General features: G+C 41.3%; 1 protein-coding gene across 1 annotated transcript in view; it reads right to left on the bottom strand.

Annotated features, from left to right (window-relative positions):
• LOC100769089 (lymphocyte antigen 75) overlaps positions 1-17995 on the bottom strand; it is a 137975-nt gene that overhangs the window by 100895 nt on the left and 19085 nt on the right. The window contains exons 6-14 of the mRNA XM_035447072.1: positions 13790-13900; positions 12099-12239; positions 9908-10099; positions 8972-9129; positions 6700-6810; positions 6098-6186; positions 5799-5968; positions 3020-3219; positions 729-871 (exon numbers count right to left, since the gene is read on the bottom strand). Of these exons, the coding sequence (XP_035302963.1) occupies positions 729-871; positions 3020-3219; positions 5799-5968; positions 6098-6186; positions 6700-6810; positions 8972-9129; positions 9908-10099; positions 12099-12239; positions 13790-13900 (1315 nt within the window). The remainder of the gene's footprint in view (positions 1-728; positions 872-3019; positions 3220-5798; positions 5969-6097; positions 6187-6699; positions 6811-8971; positions 9130-9907; positions 10100-12098; positions 12240-13789; positions 13901-17995) is intronic.

Below are 17995 nucleotides of genomic sequence, written 5' to 3'. Positions count from 1 at the left end.
TCATAGCAGTTGTCTAAGTAGTTCCCTGAGAGTATCTACAAACCTGCTCTTCATATCCCTGTTAATTTATTTTTGCATTCCTGAAGATAGAACTTGGAGCCTCACAGACACTAGGCAAGCATGCCGCCGCCGATCCATGCCCTGCCCCTGTGTGAGCAATTGTACACATGCGTGTTTACAGGAACATAGGTGGTTTAAAACAATTAGCCTCTTCACAATTGAAACTATTTGGAGACTTTGATTTTTTTTCTTAAGGTCAAACTTCTTCCTTGATTGGCAAGGATCTTCCATTTTCATACAATCCCACTTTCTGTTGCATGGCTCTTTGCTCCCAGCTGTCTTTTCTATTCTCAGACCTCTGCTTATACGTTGTGTTCTCTGGCTTCTATTCCTACCTCACCTTTTGAAACACTGTCTACCTTCAAGATTCAGCCTCCTTCATGACATTTACCCTGATCACACCAGAAACATTCCCCCTCTGGCTCTTCCCAAGGCTCTCCTTATCTTTGCCCTCTATTTTTGCCACGCTTTTCTTAACTCAGCTCTTGGTATGTGCTACACAAAGGGTGGGGACCCCGCCTTGGTCTGCTTTTAATTTTTCAAGATATTTTGCAATAAGGGTGCTTGACACTGCTTGAGTGTGAAGCATGGGGGGCTTTTCAGATGCTAACCTGAATACCTAGAAGACATCAGGCTTAGGGCAACAACACTCATTCTAGAAACATTACCTGAATTGATCCTGTAACAAATGAGCAAAATCCTTTACTTCATTCATATGGCTGAAGCTGGGGAGGTGTGCTCCAAGAGCTTGGCAGAATCTTTCAGCTTCTTCCCAGTTCCTCTTTCTTACAGTTCTTTCTATATGGAACACCTTAACAAGAAACAGAATATTGTTCCTCTGGAACATAATCATAAAATATTTACAGCTGTCTTCAATTGCAGTCAAAGGTGTAGGTCCCTGGCATAAATTCTTTCAGGTGTAATACAAGCATAACTAAATACACATAGAGCAAACAAGGCAAGTCCTGCCCTCAGTGAACTAAAGACCCACACAGTGATGGCTACTGTCACCAAGTGAGTGGCCTTCCCCAGCCAGGCTGGGTAACTGCTCTCCAACAAGTACATTCCTAGGGCCTTGAAGAGAAAGTGCACCAAGGTCAAGGTTGAACAGGGTACATAAGAACACTCTGGAAGCTTCAATCTGCAAGGAAATGCACCAACAGTATGATTCTCAGTATCAGACACAGAAGCCTGCAGAAAGGGCTCTTTTTCTGATGAAGAACCATCAAAGAACTATATATATGGGTGTGTGAACATTGGCAGACCATGCCAAATCAAAACCTGGCACTTGTGACTGTTTCTTTGATTTATGATGATTAGCTCTATGTCAAAAGAGCCCTAGCTATTTCAAAGAAGAGAAAGAAGCAGGGCAACAGGCAGAGAAAATGAAACCACAGTTGACTGATTGCCAGCCTGGATTCTTCAGTTCCCTGTAATGCAGTCACATACACTCAAGTCATGTCTCCAGGTGGGAAGAACACACCTCTCTCCACCTTTACAATGGGGTTGGCCATGTAGTTAGTGACAGTGCTGAGGTTAGTGGCAGTGAAGTGAGCAGAGGCCTAAAATGCATCAACTTGGTTGGGCTTGCCTTCTTGGGCACTAGCAATTTACTATGAGAAAAACAATCTGAGCCCCAGAGTGAAGGGTAACAGACACCTGGTCACAGCCCAGCACAACTGACTAACAGCTGGAAGAATTCACAGCCGATCTAAGCTCTAACTGAACCAGTGATCTGTGAATGTGAAACTAACCGTGGAGTTTGGGAGTGGTATTAAATGGTTTGTTTTATAGAACTAGATGAATGTTACAGACGGTGGTGGTTTGAATGTAATTGGCCCCTATAATCTCATAGGGAGTGGCACTATAAGGAGCTGTGGCTTTGTTGAAGTGAATATGGCCTTGTTGGAAGAAGTGTGTCACTGTGAAGGCAGGCTTTGAGATTTCCTATGCTCAGGATTCCTCCCAGTGTCTCAGTAAACTTACTGTTGCCTGCAAGAAGTAGGATTCTCAGCTACTACTCCTGTAGTGGTAGCTTGCCTTGCCAGTGAACTTGTAGTGGTGGCCACACCCTTTGGGCATGGCATGACCCATTATAAGGTAGAGGAGGGGCTGGCTCATGGTCTCTTGGATGGCGGAGACAATTGGGAAGAGCAGAGACTGCATCTTTTGGAGCAGGAAGACCACAGGGGTTATTTACTCTTATCTGTGTAAGTGCTTCCCTAATAAATACCTATTTATCATTTCTCTTGGGTCTGGTGGACTCATTTAAATCCCGCCTTCATATTGCAGCACCATGTCTGCTTGCATGCTACCATACTTCCTGTCACGATGATAATGGACTGAATCTCTGAAACTGTAAGTGAGCCAGCCCAATTAAGTGTTTTCTTTATAAGAGTTGTGGTCATGGTGTCTCTTTACAGCTATGAAAACCCTAACTAAGACACAGACCCCAAATTATTATTATTATTGGTTTTTCAAGAGAGGGTTTCTCTGTGTAACAGTTCTGGCTGTCCTGGAACTCACTTTGTAGATCATGCTGGCCTTGAACTCAGTGAGATCTGCCTGCCTCTGTCTCCCAAGTGCTGGGATTAAAGGCAGAGCTACCACCGCTCAGCTATTTTTTTTAACATATTATACAAGAAGGAATTTTAATTTAGTAAGAAAAATCAGGGGCCTATGAGAATCCTATACATGATTGTATCATACTGCAGGTCACCAAGCTTCTCGGAAGGAAAGAAGCACGGGAGAAAAGTCCCTCTGGCTTTGGTCTTACTTTTGAGGGCAGACATGGGTAGGTTGCAGGTTGAGCTGTCTCATACCAGAGTTCCATGCTTTGCTAAGGACCTCATGCTCTCAAACTCTTGTGTTAGGTTCTGTGTGCTCACAGGGAAGAACTTAATTTGTACAATAACACGAACCAGGACGGGAGAAGGCCAGAATGAGAATGCTACTTTACCTTGTAACAAGAAAGATTGGAGGGGAATGTGTGCCAGCCTTCAGGACAGGGGTCATCGGGCTTTGGGGCTGCTTCCTCGGGCTCCTGGGGTCCACTCATTTTCTTGCATATTGAAAGTGCTCTGAAAGTTCTGCAGTTTTTCACTTCCCACCTGCCAAGGGTCTTTCCAGTAGACATAGCCACACACCCACCTGGATATGCTGGGGTTGAAGTGCAAAAGTTAACTAAAAATTAAAACTTCCAAAGTTCAGACAGCTGGTGGTGACACCTTTAATCCCAGCATTTGGGAGCCAGAGGCAGGGCGATCACTGAGTTGGAGGACAGCCTGGTATACAGAGCAAATTCCAGGACAGCCAGTGCTAGCCAGAGAAATCCTGTCTCAAAAAATCAAACCAAAACAAACCAAAATAAAAGACAAGTTCTTACTATATAGTCCAGGCTGCTGCAACCCTATGGCCTTCCTGCCTCATCCCTAAGTGCTTAGATTACAGACATATGCCATCAAGAAGTCTATGTCTTCCCTGTTAAATATTTCTAACTTAAGCAATATTTAATCAGGATTAGCATCCATATTCTACCTTCTCTAAGTAATAAAAAAAGTTGTTGTTATTAATGCTACTCACACTGATAGTCATGATCTTGAGTCACAAATTTTGTGGAGATACTGTATTTAAAATACTATGGCCTTCCCCTGGAGAAGGAGAAAGGATCAAGATCCCCTGAGCAAATTGAGAGCACGGGAAGAGAAGGGAGGGAGCTATGAGAATGAAAAGGGAAGAAGAGGAAGGATGTAGAGGTCATGAGGGAGCAGAAAGTTTGAATCAGGGGAAGAATAGAAGAAAGGATATGTGATAGGTAGGGTTTTAGTTGGTGGTGGTGGTAGGGGAGGAGGGGAGGGAGAAGGGAACTGGGATTGGCATGTAAAACAATCTTGTTTCTAATTCAAATAAAAAATCTGAAAAAAAATACTGTGTCCTATTATAAGACCACATAGTCCAGTTTTTATGTTAAGGGTCACATTACATGAGATCATGCAAGAAGTATCAAACGTTTAAAGAGAGAAAAGTAGAGTGACTTAAGATTTCTAGCTTACTCAAAGTCAAGTCTAAACAGGACTGCTTTGGAAGTTAGAAGGTTTGGATTTTTACTAATTCAATAATGGACTATAATAACATATTTTGTTAAATAAATCCCTGAAGATTTCTCAGCTCTAAAATCAGATGGGACTTCCGAGGCCCTTCTACATCAAATCCTGGTTTCCATGGCAAATCATGATCTAGGCATGAGACTGTTTGGAGAAAAATGAACTAATTTCTGAAATAAATGCTACCTTACACTGCATTCCTAATTTCTTCTCACTGATACTAATACAAATAAACCTTTAGTTCTATGGGATGAGAGAGAAAAGTGTAAAATACTTCACAGGAAACACCTAGATTTTATTTGAGACTTACATTTAAAAAGATGGAAAAACAAAACCTCACCCCCCCAAAAAAAAACAACAAACAAAAAACCAAAAACCAAAACAAAGCAAAACAAAAAAGCAGCCCTCACACTAATGGGGCTGCTCTGGGTAGTCAGACATTGGCTTTGGAAAGTACTGGACTTAATGGAGTGGACAGAGGCATTGTTTCTGTTTCCACAGACTCCAGTTCCGAAGATCACCAACTCCCTTATACCCAAACATGGGTGACAGGTGTAATTGGGAGGGAACACCATGTTTCACCATTTCCTGGTCCACCATTTTGTTTCTTAAAAATTAAGTAGTATCTTTATAATACAAAACCAGAGTTTCCATACATTGCAGTTAGTATTCTTTTGTTGGCATTCTCCATGACAGCCCCTTTAAATCTCTTAAGGCTAAGACAGCAGGGATAGTGCCCTCCTCTCTCAAACCTTGCATGCCAGGAGATAGGTGTTGTACTATGGTACCCAGTTGATAGGGCTTCATGCAGAACTCACTACTGTTGTCACTTCTATTTTACCATGGATTTCTCAGGTGTGTGTGTGTGTGTGTGTGTGTGTGAGAGAGAGAGAGAGAGAGAGAGAGAGAGAGAGAGAGAGAGAGAGAGAGAGAGAGAGGGAGAAGAGAGAGAGAGAGAGAGAGAGAGAGAGAGAGAGAGAGAGAGAGAGAGCTGAGCCTGTGCCCTTTTGTTTTTCTCTGCAGGCTCTGTAGCTCTGGCTACCTAGAACTCACTATGCAGACCAGGTTGGCCTTAAACTCACAGAGATCTGCCTCTTCGTTCTGAGTGCTGGGATCAAAGGTATGCGCACCAAGCCCAGCTGAGCCTGTTTCTTATCTTTCTCTCTCTTTTATCCTCCACGAATGTTCTGCCCCCACTTGATCACTACAACCAGCTGGCATGTATGTTATAATCATTAATGAGCTAGCATTTAGGACAGTTATTGAATCCCAGACCCACGAGAACAGCCTTTGCTTCCCTAAGCTCCCCACTCCACCTCTCACCTTAGAACAAGGAATTTTTGAAAAATATAAAGTAAGAATCACAGGTAGACTTGGCACAATGTCCAGTAATCGCCATCTGTGAGTCACTCTTTCCGTGGCTACTTGTCTCTGTCCCTAGTGCCACATGGCCTTCTGGCTGCCTATGTCTCCTGGGAAACCTGAATAGACAGATACAAGCAAGCTTTGCAGACTGGGCAAAGAGCAACTGCAAATCTGGTGCAACATGAAAGTGCTGGGCTCAGTGCTACAGCGACTCCATCCTCATTAGCTCTGTCCTGACACATTGTTGTCAACCCTAAATCAAACACTCACCTGGTTGGAGAAAATTCCAGTTGGAAAAGGTCATAGCCTGCTTTAGTCCACCAGTGACGGCCCAGCTGTACTCTCCACGGGCATCTGCATCTCTCAGGCCAGTCCAGAAGTACTTCTGAAAGGACTTGTCATACTTCTTCATCATGTCATTCAAGTATTCCTGTTCAAATCTACAAAAGATGAACCAATCTAGCAAATGTCTCACAGTATTTGAAACAAAAAGCCCCTCCCACCCCCAGGAAATTGTATACGCAAACTCAGTTAAAAGATTCCTAGTACATGCGTACTGAGAGTCACACCTGCTAGTGATGGTTAGATTGCAGTTGGTTCCGAAAGGGACCTCATTCTCGTAAATTTTGTAACAGGTTTCTCCATGTCTCTTCCAGCCCTAAATCAGAAGAGGAATATCATCACAGTGTTTGATACTTAATGATGTCCCCCCTCAGACAAGCAAGATTCTGTTCCTTTGACAAAATCATACAACCTGAGGAGGGGGAGGACATGATTATTGATTTGATAAGGGTGGAACTCAGTTTCACAGTTCACCTCTACATGACTGAGGTGTGGCATAATTTTCTTTGTCTTTTGTACCCGACTCACTTATTGCAGCTGTTAGTTGAATTACTTTTCAGTATGAGTACTGTCATTGGAGGAAAACTATCAATAATGAGGACTACAGCCATGTTTGCATATTTATAGAAATTCATGAATAGGTAAATCTTTTTCTTCCTATAAGAACACCAATGTATTAGGATTCTCTTCCTTCTCACTTTTTCTCAAATAGATGAACAGAAATCAGTACTTTTACTTTCCAGGTTTGAATGGTTTAAAACTTCAAATATCATCTTTAACTACGGAGGGATAATTCTCCTTAGGGAAATTCACAATGGGATTTACTCACCTCATCCGGAGGACACAACTTATCAGATCTGGTATCATTAGCTATTTCTCCCCTTTTCTTGCATACATATCTGAGTTTCTTCTCACAGGATTGGACTCTCCACTGACCTAACTTTTAAAGAAGAAAAATAATATTTCTTACCAAAGGAAATATTTGCCAAACATTACTTAGAATTAAATCACAATAACTGTGGGAGGCCAGGAAGGGTAGTGTGGCTCCTGCCCAGGTCACAATGCACACACACTCCCTTTCTTAGGAGCTTAGCAATAAAACCTTACCAAAGGACATTTAGTCAAGAAGTTGAAGAGAGAAAAGCACCTCCCACAGCTGCCAGGATTCTAGTGACTTCCCTATGACCCGACTGCAGTTTGTACACAGACTAAGTTCTTCGGTCACATTTCCTCATAAGCTCAGGGGTGATGGTGGTTATGAGAGCTGCTACTCAAGAAGTCTAGGGTCAAAAGGTTCTTTTAATTTGACTCCCGTGTAGACCCCTAAATTGTTGCTTTCAAACACGCTACATAACATTAATTTTGCTGAATTGACTAGGTTGTATTGCTTCCCGAAATAAAATGTTAGTGGCTTGACTCTGAGAAGGGTCAGTTTTGAACTCAGGCAGGCTATGGCACTATGCTTTCTGTTCACTCCTCACTTCCACTTTGGACAAGTTTCTTTATAAGCCATCTTAGCTTTTAAAGTAGGCTACCTAGCCTGACACCTTCTAAAACATATCTTCACAACTGAAACAGTTCTAAATAGGAACAGAATTTGTTGCTTCCATTTAAAGTCTCTCTAGATGTCTGGGTGACAGTCACCCTTAGTACCAGGAGAGAGTTGCCTATAGGAAAGTGACCCAAACAAAAATAAAAAGATGCAAGCCCTTTTGTGCAACATACAGCCTATTTTAGGTTTCTAAACAAAGTATGTGTTAGACCCCTGGAAAACTCAGGCCTCCAGGGTCTCAGCCCAGGACCACGGTCATCCCAATCACCAGGCAGATTTGAAAGCTTGCTGCAAACTGCATGAGGCTTTATTGTTGTTTAACGACCTAACCCCATGTTAGCTCGGGTCTTTCACCCACCTGCCATGGCGGATGGCTAGCAAAGACAGCTCAAAGGGGCTGCATAGAGATCTTGTAGGGCAGTGTAAGGGGAGTGTCTAGGGGTATGCACAGGCTCAGGATTGGTGTGCCGCCAGGCTTGGAGGGCTTGCCCTGTGTTGACTGGCCAACTGGTTATTATGGCCCATAGGCCCTCCCAGGGTGGTTGCTATGCTCTGCGAGTCATTGATGTGCACTTGTCCGTAAAGCATACCCAGAGCCATAAAGCATAGCGCCATCAGCTAACTTCTGATTGGTTCCTTGCCAACGAGGCAGGCACCTAACCTCTAGTGACCAAGGCAAGGTCAGACAAATACGTGTTTGGCTGTTATGGCTGCCGAAATGGGGAGCTGGTCCCTTCATATGTTCAACAAATGTCTAGCAAGCTATACATACATCTCAGAAAAAGATAGTTGTAAGGCTTCAGGCATTATGCTGGCCTGCCCCTGTCACCTGGCAGTACTCTGGTCAAGCCAGGTGCAAAGGACCCCTTTAAAAGGCAGACCCCCTGCCCACCCACTCTCTTTCCCGCTATTCCCCTGGGGCAGACAGGTCTTTTCCTGTCTCCTCTTCTGCCCTCTCTCTGTCTCTTTACCTACCCCCCCTAATAAAACTTCTCACTTAAGCTCTGTCTGTCTGGCATGTTTGTCCTTCCACCCTTGGTCAACCTTGCCTGCTGTGGAATCCACCAAGGTCCTCCACGAAAGGTTCTGGACAAATCTAACTCAATATCTTATATGGTTTAAAAATTAAAATATTGAAAACCATTTAAAGATGAAATGTTGAAAAGTGTTTTCCAATTAGCCTCAAATTATGATTAATTCAAAACTTAATCGGAGCACTGAAAGATGGAACCTTCTAGACTAACTGTGGTTACCTGTCAGGTGTCAAGCATAATGAGCAGAAAGGCTAATGCAGACTCAGACCCTGGAGACCCTGACTCAAGAGCTCTAAAGCGCCTGCGTGTCTTTTCTTGACCACAGTGAGTGCTCAGAGGGAAAGCAGACTGCTTACTCAGCAACTGCCTTTGTTTACCCTCTACTCTAGCTATCAAGATGACAATCGACAGGATTTCACCTTTTCCTTCTCAGCTTGCACACAAATCCCTAGCACAATGTTATTATTATTAGCTCTAACAAAAGGACTATAAATAAGCCGCGGGAGGTGTCCTACCTTTCCTAAGTAGGAAACACAGTTGGGAGTCCTATTGTAGGGAACGCTCGGCTCATTCTCATTCCAGTAGGTTAGAGTAACTTCCGTACCATCTGACCACTGGAACAAAGTGGGGCTGTTTACGTTCCTGAGGCCTGTCCAGATTTCTTCTTTGACATCTAAAAGAAAAATGCTTTATTTGCTTGGTTTTGCTCCGTTGTATGATTTTTACGTTCTGATAATGTGGTTTTAAGTGCTGCGTGGTGTTCTTAAGTCGCCCACTAAGAATGTTAATGAGTGGAGGGAGGGGCTCTTGAAAGCCTGTATAAACTGTATAAACTCTGCTTTATGGATACTAGTGAAACTCTATAAATACAACCAGAGATATTCTAATTAGAAATAGTTAATGTCCACCGCTGCCCTGAAATGACTACTGTCTTCACTGAAAAACAATTAGCACCATGCTGACACAGAACAGGGACTTTCACAGCCTGAATGTAGGAAGAGGGCAGTCTAGGATATCTTTGTTTATCAGCCTAGTTCCAGATAATTACAAAAGTGAAAGGATCATCAAGTGAATTTCCAGAAGAACTTAAATAAGGTTTAGCATAATTATGGGAAGGGGACAGTTTCTGATTAAATAGTGGCTGCTAGGCAGTAGTAGCTATTTAAACGGTAATGCAAAGAAATGAAAATTAAACCAAAGTAATACTTCAGCTCCTCATTCTTCCTAACTACCTTTCAAGAGTTCAAAAGCTACGTGGTAGCTACATTGGACAAGGGAGACCCAGGACAAGTCCATTTCCACTGAACACTTCCTCCACGCCCACCTCCAGATGTGCTGATCAAGGGACAGGCTAAAAGCCTTTCATTCCCCACCAAGAGTCTGAAAACAGGGAGGTCTGAAATGTTTTAAACTCCTAAAATAAGAAGTTTAAAATAAAACAAAAGACTCACCCCCACTATGGAGTTTTGTGACAACCACTTCCACATCTGCTAAGGAATGAATGCTGATGAGGTCACCACCGAAGGCTTTGCATTTCAAATGCGCTGCATCCCAAGGACCACTTTCATTTGCCAGCAGATAGCAAAATCCATTCTGTGGCAGCCAGCCCATATCACAGTGGGTATCTGAATACATCCAAACATCTGGGGGGAAGGCAACAATTTATATTCCAGTAAAGACTGATCTATTTTGAATCAACAACATTGCAAAATTTTCTTTCTTGAGTCATAAGGCTTCTGGAAAACTGGGAGGCATGATGTCAGCTACCAGGGTGACATTAATTTTATGCTTAATATATATCTGATATCATGAAAATTCCTTCAGAGATTCAGGTATGAAATGTACTTACTGAAACATGTATGCTATGTGACTGGACAAGACTGTTTCAGGGACATAGACGCGGTCAGGGAAGGGAATGACTTTAGTCTTCAAGGTGGAAGACAGGTGTAGGGTAAGCCAGATGCTGACAACATTTTCTAGGTCTGAGATTTGGAAGGTCACCCCACCCATGGCTCTGAGATTGGAAGGAGTCAAGCCTCCTTTCCTTGTGTGACTAGATTAGCAACTGGATGCATATCAACTAACCTGTGCTCATAGGGACTCACAGAGACTGAACCAACAACCAGGGAGTGTGAGTGTGACAGACCTAGGCCCTCTACATATATGTTACAGTTGTGTAACTTGGTCTACTTGTGAGACTCTTAACAGTAGAAGCAGGGGCGGTCTCTGACTCTGTTTTCTGCTTTTGGACCCTTTCCTTTTACTGGGTTACCTTGCCCAGTCTTAATACAAGGAGAGGTGCCTTGTCTTTATGCATCTTGATATGCCATGGTTGGCTGATATACATGGGAGGCCTTCCCTTTTTTGAAGAGAAGAAAGGAAGGGTGGATTTGGGGAGCTGGGAGGAGTGGAGGGGAACCTGCAGTCAGGATGTAAAAAACAAACTATTTTTTGTATTTGTAAATACAAAAAATTGTGGAGAATTTTTTTTTAACAAACATAAAATTTAGGTTCAATTAGTCTCATACTTGCAAGATGATAACTCAATTAACTTAGGCTCCAAATGACATTCATTATTACTATGAGATATTTCAATTATAGTAAAGAAACAGAGAGAAAAAATCACATGCAAATGAACTCAAACAATCATTCCCATATTCTAGCTTTTGTCTCTATGAATACACAGTTTCACAAAATTAAAATAATAGGTAGGCATAACATTTTGTTCTGTTCTTTGTATTTTCCTGCTGGCAAGTTATAATAGAAACATATTATTCTATCTTATGGAAACACCATGATTTACTTAGTAATGGCTACTTCAGGGTATTTACTTATCCTTCATCAGTTCTTGGACATTCTCCCTTGTGCCAGCATCTCTATTATGCTTTTTGTTGTGTGGGCTATATTTGGTAACCTGGAAGATAAATGTTCATTTCTACCTATTATCTTATTTCCCTATATTCCTTATTCTTTATAACTTTTTTTTTTTTAAAAATTGCTCTATGCTCCTTTTGGATAAGAAATTGAGAGCACTGGAGAGATAGCTGAGTAAGTGTTTAAGAGCTCTTTCTCTGTAAGCATGGGAACCTGAGGATCTGAGTTCCAATCCCCAGCACCCTTGTAAAAATCTGGGCATGGAGACTGAAACAGGTGGAGCCTGAGAGCTGGCTGGTCAACTGGACTATGAAAGGGTGGGCTTCCATTAGTGAGAGCTTTGAGATACATGGGCACATGCACCTACCACTTACGTGCATGTAACACACACAGTTTGGGCTTACTTACAAGTGTGTGTGTGTGTGTGTGTGTGTGTGTGTGTGTGTGTGTGTGTGTGTGTGTGTGTGCGTGGACCCAAAGGACAACCTCAGGTGTCATCCTCAGGAAAGCCATCTACCTCCTTTGAGAACCTGAAGCTCATCAATTAAGCTACACTGGCACGACAGTCAAGCCTAGGGATCCTCCGGCACTGCCCCCTCCCAAGCCCCGGGGTTTCAAACATGCACAACCATGGTATTTTAGCATGGGTTCTGGGGATGGAGAGAACATTAGCATAGGTGAAAATGGGTATCTGGCATATATTTACTTGACTTCACCAAGCTCTGGCCCTGAGACTGATTTGCACATATGAGAAAGTGTGTCAGCCACCTGTGAGCTCCACTGTGTTGTTCAGTGGCTTCTTGCAGACGTAGGGCTGCTGAGCCTCACAGGACACACTTCGCCATAGCCCCGATTCTGTGTCCATCCTGGCACAGCTCGATCCGCCTATCATAGGTGCACTGGTTGTGCCTGAGAGAGAAAGATTTTCAAGGAGGTTAGGCTCAAAGTGCTGCTTAAGATAATGCAAATTCATAATTTTATGTCTATATGGAAACTCATAGTATGGTTCAAACTTTCAGCTAAATTGAAAAGTTATAAGCCACAAGACGGAGGGGAAACATTCCGATTCATGACAGCTGACTCACAGCAGAGAAAACAAACCAGTCTGCCCTAGAGAGCTACTCTCATGAAAAACACCCTGTGGCCAGAACCTCACAGTCTATATTAAATTTACTCTACAGTAAATATTTACAACCAGATGAAATATTAACATGTGATTCTGCCTTTTAAGGCCCTAAATATTACCTTAAAGACTGGGACTGAAGTTCAATGGTAGAGCATAGCATAATCTATTTTGACATAATAGAGCATTACTTTGTTTACTAATAAGATTTAGTTAATGAAAACTGTTATGGTGAAAGCTTCACCCTAGCCCCTGGCATCCATACACCCAAAGAGTCTGGGATGTTATGGTGGAAGTTCCACCCAAGTCCACTCCCCTATCTCTCTCCAATCCTTGCTGCATCTCAGAAAGACTGACAAATGATGACCCCTCTCCAACAGATGTTCAAGACCACTCCCATAGGGTATTTAAACTGTCCCCCAGAAAATAGACTCATGGTTTTCCAGTCTGTGGCTGGAAGGCCATCCAGGAGCATTGTTTCCATTAAATGTGGGCTTTTTCTAATTCGGTTTGATTTGGTCTGATTTTGATTGCTGCATCAGCAGAGAGGCTTATCGGGTGTAGAAACTTTTCAAAAACCTCATGGTCATTTGATAGTACTGAATCCATTTCTCCTCTACGTAGGTAGAAAACTTTTTATTAATGTTATTTAGATTTGGCATTTGCTAGATTTCAATTTTCAAAATGTTCCTCATCCTTTCTTTTGTAGGAAGAGTTTCTAGATAAGCAGGATGGTATTTTCATTGAGGTATTCATTTGTATAATAAGATACAGCTGTTGTGTTCTTAGTGTTTAGGTGCTATAGTGGAAAAAGCCTAAGAATTTGAAAAGGAAGTGATATTCCTGCATTAAAAGCAAACTGTAGATTAAACACAACATTGGCAGTCAAGACCCTATCATATGTAGAATAGTTCCTGGCCATGTTGTGGGGTTCATTCTGTTCTTTGTATTTTTTTTTTTTTTGAGACAGATTTTTTCTGTGTATCCCTGGGTGTCCTGGAACTCTCTCTGTAGACCAGGATGGCCTCAAACTCACAGAGATCCACCTGCCTCTGCCTCCAGAGTGCTGGGATTAAAGGCTTGTACCACCACAGCCTGGCTCATTCTGAGCTCAAAACACTAGGGGTGCTCTAAAGTGCAAATGTTCCTTTGTCCATGGTGTGGTTCAACTTGGCTAAAACGACAGCACAGTTAAGAATGTCTTAGAAAAATATCCTGAGAAAGCAACCACGAGATCTGATAGTACATGAAACGTCTAAAAGCTCCTGATGAGTTAAAATTTGTTCCTTGTTTTGAAGCTTTTACTCTGTATACATTGTTGAGGAAGAGCATTTACCTGGATCCCAGTTGAGAAATTTTAGTGGCTTGAAGTCTGACCATTCCCAGCCTCTAGCAGAATAGAGCTGATTCAGTCCAATCCAAACAATTCTAGCAATGTCTTCTTTTTCTGTAGGAATTACATAATTTTTAAAATTGAAAATAGGTCTTTTATACAATATGTTCTGATTATGGTTTCCCCTATGCTAATGCCTCCCAGATCCTCCCCACTTCCACACCTGCCCAAATTCACATAAACAGGCATATAAATTAGTAATAATAGTAATGGTAAATTAAAACAAATAAACCAGAATAACACAAGAAACACATATAGATACACAGACACACGGAATTATATAATGTTTAATAGTGGCAAAATTATACAAATCAGACTAGGTTTCTATTGACAGTCAAAAAACTGAAGGTCTTGACTGAAGCAGGAATCTCACTATGGGTATGTCTAGGCAACAGAGGCAGGTCATGTTAAGAGACAACAAAACATCATTATTTTGAGAAGACAAATGTCTAATAAATTTGTTCAATTCTGCTTTCCAAATAGCAGCTTGTCTAGTTCTCCTCTCTCTCTCTCTCTCTCTCTCTCTCTCTCTCTCTCTCTCTCTCTCTTTCTCTCCTGTCATCAGGGAGATGCATCATCCAATTTTATTATTTCACAGTCAAAATCATCAGCAAAAGAAGGGAAGGAGCAGGGAAGCACAAATAATTTCAATAGTCTAGTTGCCCATATGTTACCTGATATGGATATAAAATATGAATGTGCCCATGTTTGTATGGGTCCATACAAACTGGAGAAAAACTGGAAAGAATGATTGTAAGGATTTTTACCACCATCTAGGAGTCATGACCCTGGAAAGAAAGACTATCAAAACCACAAAGGAAGAATTTGAAAAATTAATTGAAGGCCAGCTAGAAGAGACAGAGCAATTGATGAAATGTCTATGAATGACAAAGAGGATGCTGACAAACATTAAGACGGGGATCTTTATAAATCTGTTAGAGTATTTTCAGGTGTAAATTACTTAATAACTTTTCTAATTATTTACAGGGGAATATGTGCATTATTACATTATGTCTATGTGTATGAATTATAATCTATGGGGGTTACACAGAGAGAAAACATATCCAGACTATGAGGACTTTTCCAAAGCAATTTTGGTTATACAAAATTTTCACCTCACTGAATACTTTAGAAGCCAAATATATAAAGCAGGACTTTTCAGGATTTGCAAAGGAGCTCGGTTAAGAGAGGAGGCAGGCTCCCAGGACCAGGAGTGAAGCAAATCTTCAACGGTGGATGTTACAGGATGCAGGCAGTTGAAAAGGAGTTGGTGTAGTGATAACAACGAAAGTGAGATAATGGCTGGTAAGACATAAAGATCTTGGGGAGAAAGAAGAGCTTTGGAGAAGCTGGAGGGACCAGGGATACAGATATAAGTGTGGGGTGGGATCTCAGGGTTTGCTCCATCTTTCTCCAGGAAGTAGATGACAAAGATGCTTTATTTAGGAAAGGGTGTTTGTGTAGGAGCCTTGAGGAGGTTGGGGAGAGAACTTGAGATTCATCCTTCTGTTTTACCCCACAAACACCTACAATAGCTCTAGCTCTACTACACTACACACTTGAAGGTTTAATCATTCTTAAAAGAGGTTAACTTTCCAGCATTCCTGATGAAGCCCTGGAAACTAAGAAATATTTCTGCTGCTCTAGCCTTAAGCATGTGCCCTGATATTTGGAATGCTTTTTGTTTTCACTTCTACTTTCCTGCCATGGTTAAGCAGGATACTAAGGAGTACCCATCGTCTTTAGCCACTGAAGATTCAGGGACATCCTTCCTGTGAAGGTTTTTCAGCTATCCCTGACCCCCAACTCCCCAGGGAGCAGTCTCTGCTCTATATAATCCTGGCATTTACCTGCAGGCAGCAAGGACACACATAATGTGATCTTTTGAACCAAAGTCTCTAATTTGTCTCCATACTGTATTGTCTTTCTAATTTGTATTGACTTCCTTGGAATTAGAGAATTTAAAGTTTTCTACCATACTGGTAATTCAGTGGCTGTCAATGAGAAATGGGTAAATTCTAAAAGAACTTGTTGGATAGATACAAAGGACAGAGACAGCTTGTATGGTCAGGACTATCATGAGCTGGACTTTTTCTCCACTTACCGCCCAGGTAACATGTAGGCCAGTTTGAGCCTATGTCGATCGATACAATCAATACCTTTGCTATCATGCAGAAGATTGACAGTAGAGAGCCTCAGACTAAATGAAAAGGCAAGTTCACTTTGGTAGCTATTCTTTTTCTGTTTTTAATAGGCACATAGTAAATGTATGTATTTATGGGACACTGTATAATGACCAAATCAGGAAAATGGGCACATTTATCACTGAAACATTTATCTTTTCTTTGTGACAACATTTATTTTTTCAGTTATTTTGAAATATACTGAAAAATACTGTTGTATTACTGTCAACTTTAATCACTCCATTGTATAACAGAACACCACCATTTAGTTCTGTTACTTTGTCACTACTGAGCAACCTCTCCCATCCCCCTCCTTATCTTTCTCCCTCCTGGGGCTCTCCTCAGCCATCCCTTGCCACTCCTGTCCTCTCATTTCCTGTAAAATCAAGATTTTGGATTCCACATATGACTGATAGTTTGTGATAGTCATCATTCTGTGCCTGGCTTATTTCACTTAACATTGTGTACTGTCACAAATGACAGTTTTCCTTTCTTTTATGGCTTCATAGTATTTCCTGTATATATCTCATTTTTTCCTTATTTAATTGGTTGGTAGAATCCATGTTGATTGCTATTGATTATTTATGTAGGTCATTGTGAGTAGAACTGCAATAAACATGGAAGACTAGGTATCTCCTTAGCACGCTCTTTTCACTTCCTTTTGGCTGTAAACCTAACACAGGAGCTGCTAGATTGCCTTATTTTTAATATTTTGAGGAACCTTATACTGTGTTCCACAATGGCTGCACTGCTTTACACTTCTCTAAACAGTGTTTAAGTGTTCTCTTTGTCCTCATTTGCATTTGTTATTATTATTATTATTATTATTATTATTTGGTAACAGCCATTGTAATAGTGAAGAAGTAATATCTTACTGTGGCATTGGTTTGTATTTGTCTGGTGGTTAGTTATTTTGAGCATTTTAAACTATCTGTTGACTAGTTTTGTAGAATTTTAGAACTGTTTATTTAGGTCTATAGTTCATTGTTCATCAAATTTTGCTACTTAGTTATTTGAGTTCCTTGCAAATTCTGAATATTAATCTCATGACAGACACATAATGTGCAAATATGTTCTCCTATTCTATAGACTGTGAGGCAGACACAGCTAGACTGCCCTGAGACCTCTGTTCAGCTCAGGTCTGACTGTACACTTCTGTTCCTCCTGGTAACTCAATCTAGAGTAAGCCCAGGAAGACCTCTTCAACTGCATCAAAAGGCTTCAAATGCCCTAACCTGGAGATGTCCTAGCCTTGGGGCACAGCTCAAAGTAGTTCACAGTGAATAAACTCAGGGTGAAGGCAAATTAGGAACTGTTCCTGTCCTGAGGTTTATGGGATCCTCTTTTGAAGTGTTAGGGTGAACTGATTAGTTCTAGATCTTAAGAAGGAGACACGATGGGTCCAAATAATCCAAATCTACCACCCCTCTATGTATTAACAACAACAACAATAAAACTCAAAAGAAAAAACTAAGTAGATTCAAGACAGGCAGAAAGTCTAAAGAAAACCCTTTTAGATTACGTGGGAATCACCAAAGAGGTTACCTCTTTAGTTATTTCTGGAAATAGACTCCCAGTGTCAATCAACCACTGATTGTCAAACTCAAAGGCTGTTTGGAAATGATATTTTCATATATACATAGTATATATTATATGTAAATACACATAATATATCATATATTATATATTATATATACATGTATGTAGATATATATATATGTATATATATGTGTATATATATATATACATATATATATATTTTTGGTTTTTCGAGACAGGGTTTCTCTGTGTAGCTTTGGAGCCTATCCTGGCACTCGCTCTGGAAACCAGGCTGGCCTCAAACTCACAGAGATACACCTGCCTCTGCTTCCTGAGTGCTGGGATTAAAGGCGTGTGCCACCAATGCCCAGCGATATATAGTTTTAAATTTGCACTATCCTAAAGACAAAACGAGACCAAACAAAAT

This window comes from Cricetulus griseus, chromosome 6, assembly GCF_003668045.3.
Source record: "Cricetulus griseus strain 17A/GY chromosome 6, alternate assembly CriGri-PICRH-1.0, whole genome shotgun sequence".
Lineage (NCBI taxonomy): Eukaryota > Metazoa > Chordata > Mammalia > Rodentia > Cricetidae > Cricetulus > Cricetulus griseus.
The sequence above is the reverse complement of the archived record's forward strand: the minus strand, read 5'-3'. Positions and strand labels throughout refer to the sequence as shown.